The 14051-nt window shown below is 45.9% G+C and overlaps 1 protein-coding gene across 1 annotated transcript; it reads left to right on the top strand.

Moving 5' to 3' along the window:
* The first annotated feature begins 682 nt into the window (after window positions 1-682).
* On the top strand, window positions 683-13963 carry PRAF2 (PRA1 domain family member 2). Its single transcript, XM_081939533.1, has 3 exons — window positions 683-1893; window positions 8280-8497; window positions 9635-13963. The coding sequence occupies exons 1-3, from the start codon at window positions 1670-1672 to the stop codon at window positions 9772-9774; spliced, it is 582 nt and encodes a 193-aa protein (XP_081795659.1). The 5' UTR covers window positions 683-1669; the 3' UTR covers window positions 9775-13963.
* The last annotated feature ends 88 nt before the right edge of the window (window positions 13964-14051 follow it).

Genomic DNA, 14051 nt, shown 5'->3' with positions numbered 1-14051 from the left:
TGCCATTCTAATTAATAAGCATTGGCCAGAACTTTTTGAAGTCAAAAAATCTCACGAGCTCTGTATTGTCTTCAAAAATTTTTATAAGATTAAGAAACAATAAGATTTGGTGAGATTTTGGATTCCCCCCCCCCCAAAAAAAAAAATTCTACCATTTTATTTGTATATTTATTAAATTCAATTCTGTCACATCTCTAGAAATCTTACAGCATTGTTCACTGTCTGAAAAATTTGCTGACTATTTTTTTTAGCACTTGAGGGACATTAATTTTGGATGCATTTGCACATCATACTACATTAAAACTGCCCTATGGTTTGATGTCATACATGTAGGAGAATCATTGTGGAAACACCCACCCACCCCCGAACTTCTATGAGCAACAATGGGAGTTGAGAGTGATTACTGATATAATCAGGCTCCCAACATACAGTAAGCGAAATGTGAGCATCTTACAAATGGAATGATGTTTCTAGAAAGAGAAAGTCCAGACACGAATGGGACTGCAATGAAGAAAAGCAAAAACACGACCTTCCAATCCCGGCATTGCCATTTATTTATTGTGTCTTTCCCGTGACTGTCTCCAAGGTTTGTTGATCACACAAGAACTAACACCTTACCGGACAGTATCAAGATTCAGGAGAATCTCCAAAAGCTAAAACACTGGGTGGAAATAATTCAGGTGATTTTTGAAAATTAGAGGTTGAAGATGGAGGACCATACTGGGTTAGCAGAGGCAAAAAAGGATTGGGGGGGGGGAATCTTCATGAATCATGAGTTGAGCCAGAGATAGATGTGGTGCAGCTGAAACTAAAAAAGCCAAGCCAAGCCCTAAGCTTCATCAACCGAAGAACACTATCAGGATCAAGAGAAACCATTCTCCTTTCTATTGTGCATTGCTTAGGACACCCTAGAATGTTATGTCCAGTTCCAGACATTGCATTTTAAAGATTTGACAAACTGAAGCATTTTCAGAGGACGGCAATCAAGATGATAAAAGGGCCTGTAAGGAAAAACACTTGGAGGCACTTAGGTGGAGAAGAGAAGGCAGTGGAGAGATGCAATGCTTGTCTCCATTTATATGAAGAGCTGCCAAGGCAAGCTTTTTAGGCTTATTCCAAAAACAGGCCAAAAGAACAACATGTTCACGTATCAAAGAAGTAGGCTTTGGTTTAAAATCAGAAAAAATCCTAGTGGTACCCAATAGTGGAACTGTGGTGGACTTTGTTTTACTGGAGCCATTGAAATAGAGGCCATCTCTGGGAGATGCTGTAATAAAGCATTTTGCATCTGGCAAGGTGTTGGAGTCATTGATCCAGCCATCCATTTAATCTTTAGATAATCTAGCAGAAGAAGACACACAAAAGATCTCATTTTCTTTCATCTATTTGGCCCATCCCAATTCTTTTCAAAAACCACGCCGGAGTTTTCAGGTAGCTTAGCTTATTGTATCAGTAAAAGTAGTAGTTTCTATAGTTGCCTGCAGGTCTTTGTAGAAGTCCCTAATGTTTCCTTGCAGGAGCCGCATCTTTCTTACCGCTAGGAAGCAATTAAAGTCCCAGAAGGAAAAGAAAGCAACTCCAGCGGCCGCTAAAGGCGAACGCCCTGCTCCACCTCCTCCGCGGCGCATTCCTGTCTCCGCGTCTTCCTGCTGGCAGGTCCATCGCCGCAATGCATTGTGGGGATGGTAGTTCCTCCCGCCCCAAGCGAGCGAAGATGTCCGAGGTGCGGCTGCCCCCAATTCGGGTGCTGGATGATTTTCTTCTGGGCTCCACTCGCTTGGCTGCCCCCGATGTGCGGGACCTGCAGCGCTGGCACAATCGCGTGATTAACAACCTCCTGTACTACCAGAGCAATTATCTGCTGCTGCTGGGCGCGGGGCTGCTGCTGGGCGGGTGAGTGCCACGGCGGCGGGCGGAGCAGGGCCGGGAGGAGAGTCCGATCGTGCCAAGTCCGACCAGGGGCGGGGATCGTGCAGGGGGAGACTCGGATATCGAACAATAGGCAGGCTTGGTTAGTGGAGGCGGAGGGCAGAACCAAGATGGGGAAGGGTGTTTCCCCCCCACTTACTATTACAAGTAGTCCTCGACTTACACCACTTCATTTAGTGACCATTCATAGTTAAAACGGCACTGAAGAAAGTGACTTAGGACCATTTTTCATACTTACGACTATTTCATGGTGCCATAGTTAAAATATTGGATGCTTGGCACCTGACTCATATTTATGATGGTTGCAGGGATCATGTGATCAACATTTGTGACCACCTTATCCGCAAAGTCAACGGGGAAGCTAGATTCACTTAACAACAACAGTGTCATTCATTTAACAGCCGCAGGGATTTCACTTAACGACTGTGGCAAGAAAGGTTGTAAAATGGGACAAAATTCACTTCACAAATGTTTTGCTTAGCAACTGAAATTTGGGGGGGGGGTCAATTGTGGTCGTAAGTCAAGGACTACCGGATTTGAAATCGGAGCTCCTTAGGAGAAGGGATTTCATCTTCTGAAGGTGGGATACGGAAGCTAAGAACAATGTCCGTTTCAGTCTTGGGAAGGGAAAAAGTGATGTAAATAGAAAAATTGCCACTTTTTTTTTTAAATTGCTTCTGCAATTTTGAACAATTCTATGGTCCAATGCAAAAGAGGTTTCTGTGTCTTTAATGACCCCAGGATGGGGTGATAGAACCAACAAATGAGAAACCAAAGTTGTAATCATAACGCATCTGGAAGATGGCAAATTAGAGCTTTGTCCTAGGTAAATTTATTCTAATTTAAAAGTACAATGCGAGAACGTCCATAGTGTAACTGTAACAGCAAGATAACCCTAATGTGTCCCCTGGCAGCAGAATCTTCAAGCGTCTGCAAACGCTGCCCTGGAAAACTATGTTTTCATAGCTCTTCAAAAATGAAATTGTGTGGCCTCTTATAAGTCAAGGTTCAGGCTAAGGCATGTGACTGAAACAGCTTTGGTCACTGTTCCCTGTATGGGGCTGGTCATGGCCTTTTTCTCGGTGGACTTCGAGATTTTATGGTATTTTTGCTCTTTAGTGGACAATTTTAGTCAGTAGTATTTGGCCAAGTGATCAGGTGTGCAGGCAATTGGTTATTTTGAAACCAGAGACAATGAACCCCAGTAAATAAAGGGATTTTAAACTTTGCTATTAGTTTTGTTTGTTATTTGTTATTATTATTGCAAACAGATTAAAAACATAACGTACGGTAACAGGAATACATACCAAGCAGGATAATATTAAAATCTCTTATAAGCTCCTAGGAGCTCCTTAATAACAGAGGTGCGCCAAGGGTGCCAATTTCCACAGTACCCAGTCCTAGGTTCCATGCAGAAGCTCCAGGCAAACAACAGCCCAACCCTGAGGTTTTTTATCAAAACCTGTCACCATGACTTCAAGGCCCTGTAAGTTATGGTCTGAAGACTGCAAGGCCTGCCCTTGACTGGGTGACTCGTGGCTCTGGGATGGGAATCAAAAGTCTGAGACTTTCACGGCGAGAAAAGCTTTGAAGCTACATGGAGATTTCTTCCCCTTCTTTATTCAGTTAAAATAAACAAAAAAACCAGGCAAGGAACGAGAGCTAAACTTCTCTAGACTTTTCTTAATGTGAAGATATGTCACTAAGTAAGTAAGAAATAACAATGGTCTTCTACCTGTCACTTCAAGTACTGGTGGGGACGAAGAGCTCGTGTGGTACTAACACCCTTGGGGTGCAGGTAGGTCTCATTATAGGGCCATAATTGGGAATGGAGTTTCTGTCACTAAGCGAGGTGGACGTAAAGCATTACATGCTTAGTGATGCCAGTCCCAGCACCTCCCATTGCTGTTAAGTGAAATCCACCAATCATAAGCACCCAAGCCAATCCAAGCCCTTCTGGGCTTCATCCCTCCAAACCTTGTCAAGGGACTGCTTCTAAATCCTACCTATCTCCCCATCGCTGTCTTCTGTCCATCTTGCATCCTGCCTTACAGGGCAGCAAACAGCCCCTGAACTGCGCGGCTCTGGGGCTACCTGTCACACCCTAGGAAGCCCCAGGTGCTCAGTCCAGTCCCAGCTGCAGCTGCTGTCAACACCTTGTGCTCTGCTGTCTCAGGTTACCTTCACCATCTTCCTGCTGCTGGCGAGGCATGCCTGGCCTGGCTGTAGGGCCAACCTGGGCTTTTTGCAGCCCCAGAGCTGTAGTGTGTGGCGTGCTCCTTCGTGCTCCATTCCTGCGCTGGCCTGGGGCTAGGCGTTGCATTGCTTTTTGTGACCCTAGAGCAGTGTTTCTCAACCTTGGCAAGTTGAAGATGTCCGGACTTCAACTCCCAGAATTCCCCAGTACTGGCTGGGGAATTCTGGGAGTTGAAGTCCGGACATCTTCAACTTGCCAAGGTTGAGAAACACTGCCCTAGAGTCAGGGTGCACCAAGGAACCCCTTTATATTTTGCTCTTGGTCTGGGCTGCAGTTGTTCGTGGTGTGCTGTGCCGTGGTTTGAGGACCGCATAAAGCAGTGTGAAGCCCAACCCCAACCTACAGGGTGGCGCTAGGGGAATTCCAGGTGTATTGTAGTTCGTGAGCTGCACCGCAGCATGAAGCCAACGCCCACCTTGACCCAAAAGCACAGCGTAAAGCTACAGCTGACTCACCTTCACCAGTCTGCCCTCCAAGGCCCCTGGCACCTTGTGCTCAACCATCTCAGCTGATCTTCATTGTCTTCTTGCTCCCACTGCTGAGGGATGCCCAGCCTGGCCTTGTGAAGCAGCTGCCAGCTACCCAAGGCCATCTTCCCCAGGTCTCACAAGGAAACTGCTGTGCGTGATCAGGGGAAGGAAACTTCACAGGACCTGCAGCTGCCTTGCAAAGGGCCAGGCCGGGGGCGCCTTGCCGGCAGCAGCGGAAAAAGGCAACGAAGAGCAGCCGGAGAAGCAAAGCACAGGGCAGCTGGGGGACAAAAGGGCACGGATGAGGGGGAGGCAGGCAGGTGGGTGTAAGTTAAAATGGCCCTGCAGTCATAGGTTTTCTTCATTGACTACGGGGGATCAGCAACAGCTGTAACTTAAGTCACTCTTCATAGGTCTCTTCGTTCAGGGCAATTGTAACTTTAAATGGTCACTGAGTGGGGAGTCATAAGTCGAGGACTACAGATAGTCCTTGACTGACGCCCACAGTTGAGCCCAAATTTTCTGTGGCTCAGAAAGACAGTTGAGTGAGTTTTGCTCCACTTCACAACCTTTCGTGCCACAGTTGTGAAGTGAATCCTTTCAGTCGTTAGGTTAGTAATATGATTGCGAAGTGAATCTGACTTCCCCATTGACTTCACTCGTCAGAAGGTCACAAAAGGAAATCACGTGACCCTGCGACACGGCAACCGTCATAAGTACATGCCAGTTGCCAAGCATCCAAATTTTGATCGAGGTGACCACGGGAATGCTGCGGCGGTTGCTACTATGGAAAATGATCGTGAGTCATTTTTTCAGCGCTGTTCTGGTCACTAAATGAATGATCAAGCAACTTAGAACTGAGGAGAAACTTCCTGACAGTTAGAACAATTAATCAGTGGAACAGAAGTTGCCTCCGGAAGTTGTGAATGCCCCAACACTGGAAGTCTTTAAGAAGATGTTGGATAGCCATTTGTGTGAAATGGTATAGGGTTTCCTGCCTAGGCAGGGGGTTGGACTAGAAGACCTCCAAGGTCCCTTCCAACTCTGCTTTTGTGTTGTGTTGTTGTGTTGATTTTAAGTCGAGGACTACCTCTACCTGTACCACAGGTGTCAGTTCTTTCTCCCGTTATTCAGTATTTATCCAGGTCCGTGATCACGAACCTAAGACACGCGTGGCACGTGGGGCCCTCTCTGCAGGCATGCAAGCTGTCGCCCCAGCTCAGTTCCACTGCGCATGCGTGTGCACCTCCTGCCGGCCAGCTGATTTTCGGGTCTCCGCTGCACATGCGCAGAGGGGGCATGCGGGAGATCCGTGCATGCGCGGGGCTTCAGGGAGGCTTGCTAGGTCCAAAACGGGGCACCGGGTGGGGGAGTTGCATGCGCACATGGGGATAGTGGGGTGGTGCACTTGCTTGTACGGAGAGCCGGGGGGGCGGCGCGTGTCATGTGTGCACTGCATTATGGGTGTGGATGCTATGGGCCCACGATGATAAAAGGGTTAGCCATCACTGATCCAGGTGAAGCCACCGGGGAGGTATTGAAAGAGCTGATGGAAGCTGTGGTTTGGGGGAGCTTTCCCCCCGTTTTAGCTTGTGTGCCGGCTTCCCCTTTCCCCGGATGTAAGGACCTTGCTACAGGACCTCATTGCCCTCATCACCCTGTTTAGATTGGGGCAACATATTGCTCAGGTCGTCCTTGGCTTACAAGCATTTGTTTAGCGGCCATTCAAAGATGCGGCGGCACTGAAAAGAGTGACTTATGACTGGTCCTTTCATTTACACGCATGACATGGTCGTGTAATCAGAATTTAGGCACTTAGCAATCAGCATGTACTCACAATAGTTCCAGCCTCCCGAGGTCACCCACGATTGCCATTTCTGAAAGTCAGTGGAGGCAGCCAGATTCTCTTAAGGACTGTGTGATTCACATAACAACGGCAGTGATTTACTTGACAAAAAAAACCCCTCATAAAATCAACCATGAATGAATCAACAACAGCCTAGGATAAATCAAGGACTAACTTGTACGTAAGGCTGCCTTTCAAGACTAACCCGAATTTTCAGTAGGCATCAAATGCAATGGGCCAGGTGCTTACAGTTGCATTGAAGTCCCTCCATAGGCTCCCTAAATAGCTTCCAAGTTGAATTTAAACTGCTGCTTGTAAATGCATAAAAGCCCTTTATAACTTGGCTCCAAGTTAATTGCCCTGCAGCACCGCTTCTCACCGCTGGAGTTGGCCTGCAGATATGATCTAGAAGCAGTTGGTTATTCCCTGTTTTCAGGAGGAAAACAGACTTTGTTCCCCTTCCTTCAAGGAGAACGAATCCTGGAAATAATGTTTCCATATAGGGCTGGCTCTTTTTGGGAACAGTCTCCCATTAGATCAGGGGTGTCCAAACTTGGGAACTTTAAGACTTGTGGACTTCAACTCCCAGAATTCCCCAGCCAGCTATGCTGGGAGTTGAAGTCCACAAGTCTTAAAGTTCCCAAGTTTGGACACCCCTGCATTAGATAGATGCCATCCCCTTGGATTTCAGACCCTCAACAAACGCACTAGAGTAGGGGTGTGAAACTCAAGGCCTATGGGCCACATCCGGCCCCCAGGGTGCTTGGATCCGGCCCACGGGTTTGGCCTGGAAATAGCAAATGACCAGCCTGCGATGCCTCTGGTAGCCAAAATGCGGCATGGAGGGGACCGCCCACACCCTCCCTACCCCATTGCGGCTGCCAGGGTGGCGCAGGAGGCTGTCCAGGCCCGAAACAGGGTGCTGGGGGACTACCATGCCCCGTTTTGGCTGGCAGAGGGCTATCCAAATTAAAAACAAAAGGAGAAACGTTTCCCCTTTTGCATTTGAGCGTGTAAGAAGGGGCAGGAAAGGAGAAAGGGAAAGAGGAAAGACAAAGAAAAAGGAGAGAAGATGGCAAGAGAACAAGGAAGGAAAAATAAGAAAAGAGGGGAAGGAAGAAGAAATTAGAATGAAGAGGGAAGGAAGGAAGGAAGGAAGGAAGGAAGGAAGGAAGGAAGGAGAGTATAATGAGAGTGAGAGAGAGTCTGAGGGAAGTTCTGCCTTAGCACTTGGCCACCACAGGTGCCCCCCCCCCCTCGGACAGGAGTCCCGTGTCACAACCATCATGGCCACGCCCACTCCGACCACATCCACCCCCAGCCCTCTGAGGTCAAACACAACCAGAGGTGGGTTCCAGCTGCTGCTACTGCCAGTTTGCTCAGTGCATGCGCACTTGATGCGTGCATGCGCAGTACTAAAAAAACCAAGATGGTGGCACCTAAGGGCAGAGAACTGGTTCGGGGGGGGGGTGTCAGGCCGAGTTACTACCTACTCGGCCGAACCGGTAAAAACCCACCTATGAACACAACCTTGATGCGGCCCTCGGTGTAATCAAGTTTGACACCCCTGCACTAGAGGGGCACTGAGCTGAGAGATATCCAGGCCCTCCCTATGTTCCTCACCCGTCTCCCTCACTCCAGGAGACCTCCAGCCATCAGCAGCTACAGAAGGGTTTCAGAGTGGGCCACCCACTGAACTGAATGCCCATCAGGATTGCATATGGTATCCCCCACATGGGCTGAAATGAAGGCTGACTTTGGGGGTCTCGTTCTGCAGGTACTTCCAACCCATGCTGATCCTGCTAAGCTGCCTACTCGTTTGTCTGCTGTTTGGAGGTTTCGTCTGGGCAGCCGAGAACAAGGCCCCCGTGCGACGCTTCCGGCGGAATTACCCTGGCACGTGTTTCTTTGCCATCCTCGGCGCTGCGTATTTCCTGGTGTCCCTCTTCGAAGGCTCTGCCACCTTCTTGATTTTCATCGCTCTGCCCATAATGTGTGAGTTCCCAGCTGGGGTGTATGTGGGAAGTCTGTCGGTGCAGCCAGTATGCCTGCTGTTCCTTGCGTCTGTTGTGCCTCTTCCCACTCTGTTTAGGCTTGTGCAGAACACATGTTTTAGTCTCAGACTGTGGCGTGGACAGAATTTTTCAAGGGTGGATTTTGTTGAGACATGCAAACAAAGAGAATTGGATTCCATTTAAGAGGAGAGAACACGTTTCTCTTTTCCTGCAGTAAGGATCAATATGAAAACACAGACGTAGTTGCTGCCAAATGCTCCTGCAGCCAGGAGCAGCTCTGGTTTCCCCATCTTATGCTGCAACCCATATGCTGCACATGGCTTCACGTAGAGAGAAGAAGGGGGAGAGATTTTTGTTCAGGCTTCAAGCATTAAAACAACTTGCGTGATCTACCAGAGTGAAGAAACCGTGGCACTTCAGGTGTCACTGTTTTTAATCCCCCTTATTATATGCCAAAGAGCCAAAGTGTGACTCGGTGGCCAAGACGCTGAGCTTGTCAATCAGGAAGCTTGTCAATTCGGCGGTTCAAATCCATAGCGCCGTGTAACGGAGTGAGCTCCTGTGACTTGTCCCAGCTTCTGCCAACCTAGCAGTTTGAAAGCAAATAAACAATGCAAGTAGAAAAATAGGGACCATCTTTGGTGAGAAGGTAACAGCGTTCTGTGCGCCTTTGGCATTTAGTCATGCCAGCCACAATACCACGGAGACGTCTTCGGACAGTGCTGGCTCTTCCGCTTTGAAACAGAGATGAGCACCGCCCCCTAGAGTCAGGAACAACTAGCACATACCAGCGAGGGGAACCTTTACCTTTATTATATGCCATGCTCTGAGCAGGAAAACAAAGAGAGGGGTTTTGTTTTGTTTTATAAACAGGGAATTGAAAGTTGACAGCTTGGCTTCCAAGCTCCCCCCAAGCTCCCTTTTATAAAACTGAAACCGATCTGCAATCCTGCATCTTCTCCTCCGGGAAGGAATTCATGCAGACCGACTTTCCGTTCGGGAGGATAGCTCTGTTGCCCTCAGGGGAATAGGCAGTGTGAGTTTCTGGTGCGAAGCGGGAGGAGGTGGTTCTGCCTATTCTTGTGTTACCAATGAGCACCCCCTCCTTCCCTTGCAGTGAGCCTCATCCATGCCTCCCTGCGTCTGCGGAACCTTAAAAACAAGATTGAGAACAAAATTGAGAACATTGGACTCAAGCGCACACCGATGGGGCTGCTCCTGGAAGCTGTGGGCCAAGAGCAAGAGGCTGGATCCTAGATCATCAGCATTGGTTTCTCTTTCCCCTGGGACTGCTCTCTTTCCTTCCTCCAACAGATGCCTGTGTGCTTGTTGTTCTGCTTGCCTCAATCTAGCAATCTGGCTGTGAGTTCCTGTGGAAGATACAGTAGCTTCTAGCTTACATCAAACTCAGCAGAACTCCTGACCTGCGGCTGGGTAACAGCCAGGAGAGGAAATGGACTGAAATCAGCCTAACGTTCCAGTTTAATGTTAAGTATTTCCCATTGGAAGCCACATTGTTTTTTGCTTTGGAATGGAAGGAATCACAAAGAAAGAAAACTAGAATTAAAAAAAAAACCCTCCGTAGTAAATTGTTGGTTTAGAATACATAGTTGCTGGTTGAGAGAAGGACAAAAATTGAGATCAGAACCAAATGATATCAGTGTTGTTCTAATAGAGTTTTCTCCCACAAGGTATGGTCCAGATATGTCGAGATGACAGTTTCCACATGCTCCAGTTAGCTGGGAATTTCCTGACTTGCAGGAGGCTGTAGATGGCTGGATTATTAACGGGCTTTCAATGTATTATTATTTGCATAATTCCACTGCTCTAAGGGCTTAAGAAACAGTATTATGACTACTCTGTGTAGGAACCCCATTACTTAGGCCAGTATCATTTATCCCTATATTGCACATAGTGGGCTGAGATTTTGTAGAGCAGAATGCTTCAGCCCCAGGCCCATATGTTCATAGCAGAGCTGAGATTGAAATGTGGGGGGGGGGAGTTTGAATAGATATTTATCTTGTTTACTCTTGGACTTCTGTAGAGATTTTAGGCTCTTGGTGTTCAGATGGAGGCAGCAAGTAAAGCAACTTGGATGAAGTTTGGCAGTAGAAGGGAGCAAGGCAATTTAGAGAAGATTTAGCTAAACCTTTGAATGGAAGATGGAGGCTAATCATTTACAAATCTTAAGGAATTCTTTTATGAATACTTTTGAGCAAAAGGGAAGGCTAACAACCCAAGTGCTGGTAAAGGAGGCTATGATGATGTACAAAAAAACCCACAAAATGACATCAAAAAGTGTGACGCTGTCCCCACTTTTTGAGTATATTTAACAAGCAAAAAAAAAAAACTTTTGTCTCTTTCCAAGACCAAATTAAGAAACTTCAAAACCGTTGTCCAGGCTCATGAATGGCAATAAACTGCAATTCAATTTGTTTACTTTTAGATTAGATTAAAATGCACAGTATAGTAGGATAGGATGTGTAAAGCATAATCACAAATCATAATCCTAAAATCTGACTTTGCATTATGTGCGAGGGCAAACAATCCTCTCTATTCAAGTCATTTGGAATTCAGATCGTTCTTGTACAAAACTTAAGAGAATTAGACCAAACCTGGAATTCTGCACAGTTCTAAGTAGTACACAATACATACAAATGAGATGTTCCAATACTGATCATATTCTTTTCATCATGCTGTTTTGAAAATGATGGGAAGAAGCAATAATTAAACACATAATATTGCTTAAAAAGGACTTTACATCTAAGCTTTTATGATCATTTAGCAAGAAAGGGGTTCTTTTATACTTCCTGTACGGGGTTTTTGGGAGGACCTCTAAAGGAAAGGCATGGTCCTTGTTTGCTATTAGCAGGATATAACAATCATTAACTCCACTTCTGATCAAACTTTGACTGCTTAGGATGTTTCCTTCAAGTCTTTTCAGCCTTAAGTAATCAGCGGGGCTGGCTGGATATTTAGGGAGTTGTATCTGGAACTGCATATGGGCAGTTTCAATTTGCCTTTGTATTTTGTAGAATATGTGCAATACGCCAGATGTTAATTTTTGTGTCTCATGACTAGCTAGCTAGTTGTTGTGTGTTTTACTTTTCTCAAGCCGGGGTCCTTAATAGCTCACTTCAGCTATCAAATCTCATTAGACTACTGGCTTTTCATGTATTTAGGACAATTCCCTTGGGTGGAGGGCTGAAGGGAAAACACACTTCAAGACATAAGCTGACTTATACAAGTGTACAGCAAAAAGTCTTTCTAGATTTTCAGAACACATTTGCGCCGTAAACTAACTACTTCAGATGTATTCATACAACCCATTGTGATCAAAATGCAGTTGACTAGTGGGTGAAGCCAGTGGATACTTCTCTTGAAGTGAGTTACCGATTTTGCTCAGCCTTTTGGTTCCCATTTTTAATATGGAGGAAACTTTTAAGAGTTGTTAATCGGGTAGACATTACTTTGCTCAAACTGGGGCAGCTGGAATTGGAATTCTCATAATATGCTCATTATTTAGACAGTATGGAGTATAATCAAATCCAACAGGAGGCACACCCATTGGCTATCCTAGCAGAGGACTTCCTGGTGTATGATTTGCAATTCTTGATATAGCCATTAAGCTACAGATGTTCTGTTTAAGACATAAGTATCTATACTTGTCTTCCTGCCTACATAGTTTTGCAGAAGGCAAGAAACTACATGGCACCATTTTCTACCAAGTTGTCCTGAGGCATCATTTAAAAGGGCTGTTCTCCCCTCTGAATGAATCAATTAAGAACTGAGGCAAGCCTCTTGCAACCTTCCTAGAGGATGCAAAGCATGTATGCCACTGCTTGTAGGTGGCATACTGGATGTTTATGGGGAAGGGAAAAGAAATGAACAGATGCTTTATTTTAAGTGGGAAATTGCAGTTTGTGTTTTTTTCTGAAAGGTGCTCTTATCACTCACAATCCAGTAGAATTATGTAACAAGTATTGATACATAATCCCAATGGTAGATTATGAATGTTCCCTCATTCTTTCGAGCAGGGCTGTCAAACCCATCACATGCTGGCCACGCCCATGCCCGGTTTAGCAAAGGGGGGGGAAGTCCCGATATGTCATGTGACGCCACGATGACGAGGTGCGTTTGAGACCCCTGCTTTAGACGCTGCATTCCTCACATGTAGAACATGAAAATACAGACCCAACCCCCTAATTGAAGTTGAAGGGACCAAAATGTGTACAGCTGCCATTTGAAGGGATCGTTGCTTTTCATTTTGGGATTTCTTCCTGGGTTACTGAGAGAGATCCAGGCTTAAAAGGGAAACATCTGATATGGAAAGTGGCTTTCTCACCATTTGCTCAGCTCTCAGAGGTGGTCTGAGAGTTTTGCCAGGGAGAAATCATGAATCTGGCGGTGAAGAGTGTCCCTCCGTCAAACGGTCTATTGAAGGATGGGGAACGTTGCTTTCCCCAAATGTCTCTGGGGCTTTTAAGCTTCTTGATTACAGAGGTGAACTGCAGGTTCCCTCTCTTTTTATACTTTTGTACGTGCCGAAATCACTAGGGCGTCTTTCCAACTAGCAATAGAATTGGAGAAAGGTTTTCAATTGTTTGTAATCATGATAGTTTAGATTAAGGTTTAAAGTGTTACTTTAGCTTTGTGTGGTGTTGTGGTCTGTATGTAAATGCAGTTTTACTGCAGAAGAGTCAACTTTGAAGATTGCTCCTCATGTGGAAATCCTCAAATTTGATGAAAGGGGCTTTTCAAAAAACCGTACACAGGTCTTTTTTGAATCATTGCCCCAGTGGGTACAGGGAACAATCAGATCCAGATACACATGAGAGAGAGAGAAAGAGACAAGGGAACAGCACGGCGTTACATTTTTCTCAGAAACCAAACAAACAGTACTGTACAATTTAAGTGTACCCGCATATGGGAAATAAAAGTCTTGTGATTTTCATGACACAGTTTCACACGTAGCCTCACAATTGTTGTCTTTTTGCTCTACAACCACTTTTGCAAGTGCGACGCCTTTCCTGAAAGAGCAACTTTCAAAGCAGCTGCACAAGATGTGGGCAGCTTTAATGATCCAAAAAAAAAAAAAATCAAAAACACCTTCTTCATACACAGTCCTGCATGTTCCCAACTACAAGGCAAAGGATTTGCAAAGCCCTGACATTTAGCTAAGAGGATTACACAAGTGCTGTCCATCCAATTCCCTGTGAGCTGGAAACTTTTAAAAACACATTCTTCTTTCAGATGTTGTGTGCGTTACTCAATTCTTCTATTATAATCAGAGTGGGTTCCTTCTTGTCGATGTTACCCCTTGATGACCCTAACCAAATGAAATGGGCGTAGATTCTTTTAGCCATTTTTCCTCCAGGAGGAAAACTTGGAGGCATTTGTGGCACATTTCTACCTGCTTTATTTTCATATCAATTCCTCAAAGCAAGTCACACTGAAATAGCCACAAAGTGCTCCAGTTACTAAGTAAAATTTTAAGCTCCCAGATCAAATGCTGTCTAGTCACTGTCCCGTAC

Source organism: Natrix helvetica (genome assembly GCF_964273705.1).
Source record: "Natrix helvetica genome assembly, chromosome: 1".
Lineage (NCBI taxonomy): Eukaryota > Metazoa > Chordata > Lepidosauria > Squamata > Natricidae > Natrix > Natrix helvetica.
The sequence above is the reverse complement of the archived record's forward strand: the minus strand, read 5'-3'. Positions and strand labels throughout refer to the sequence as shown.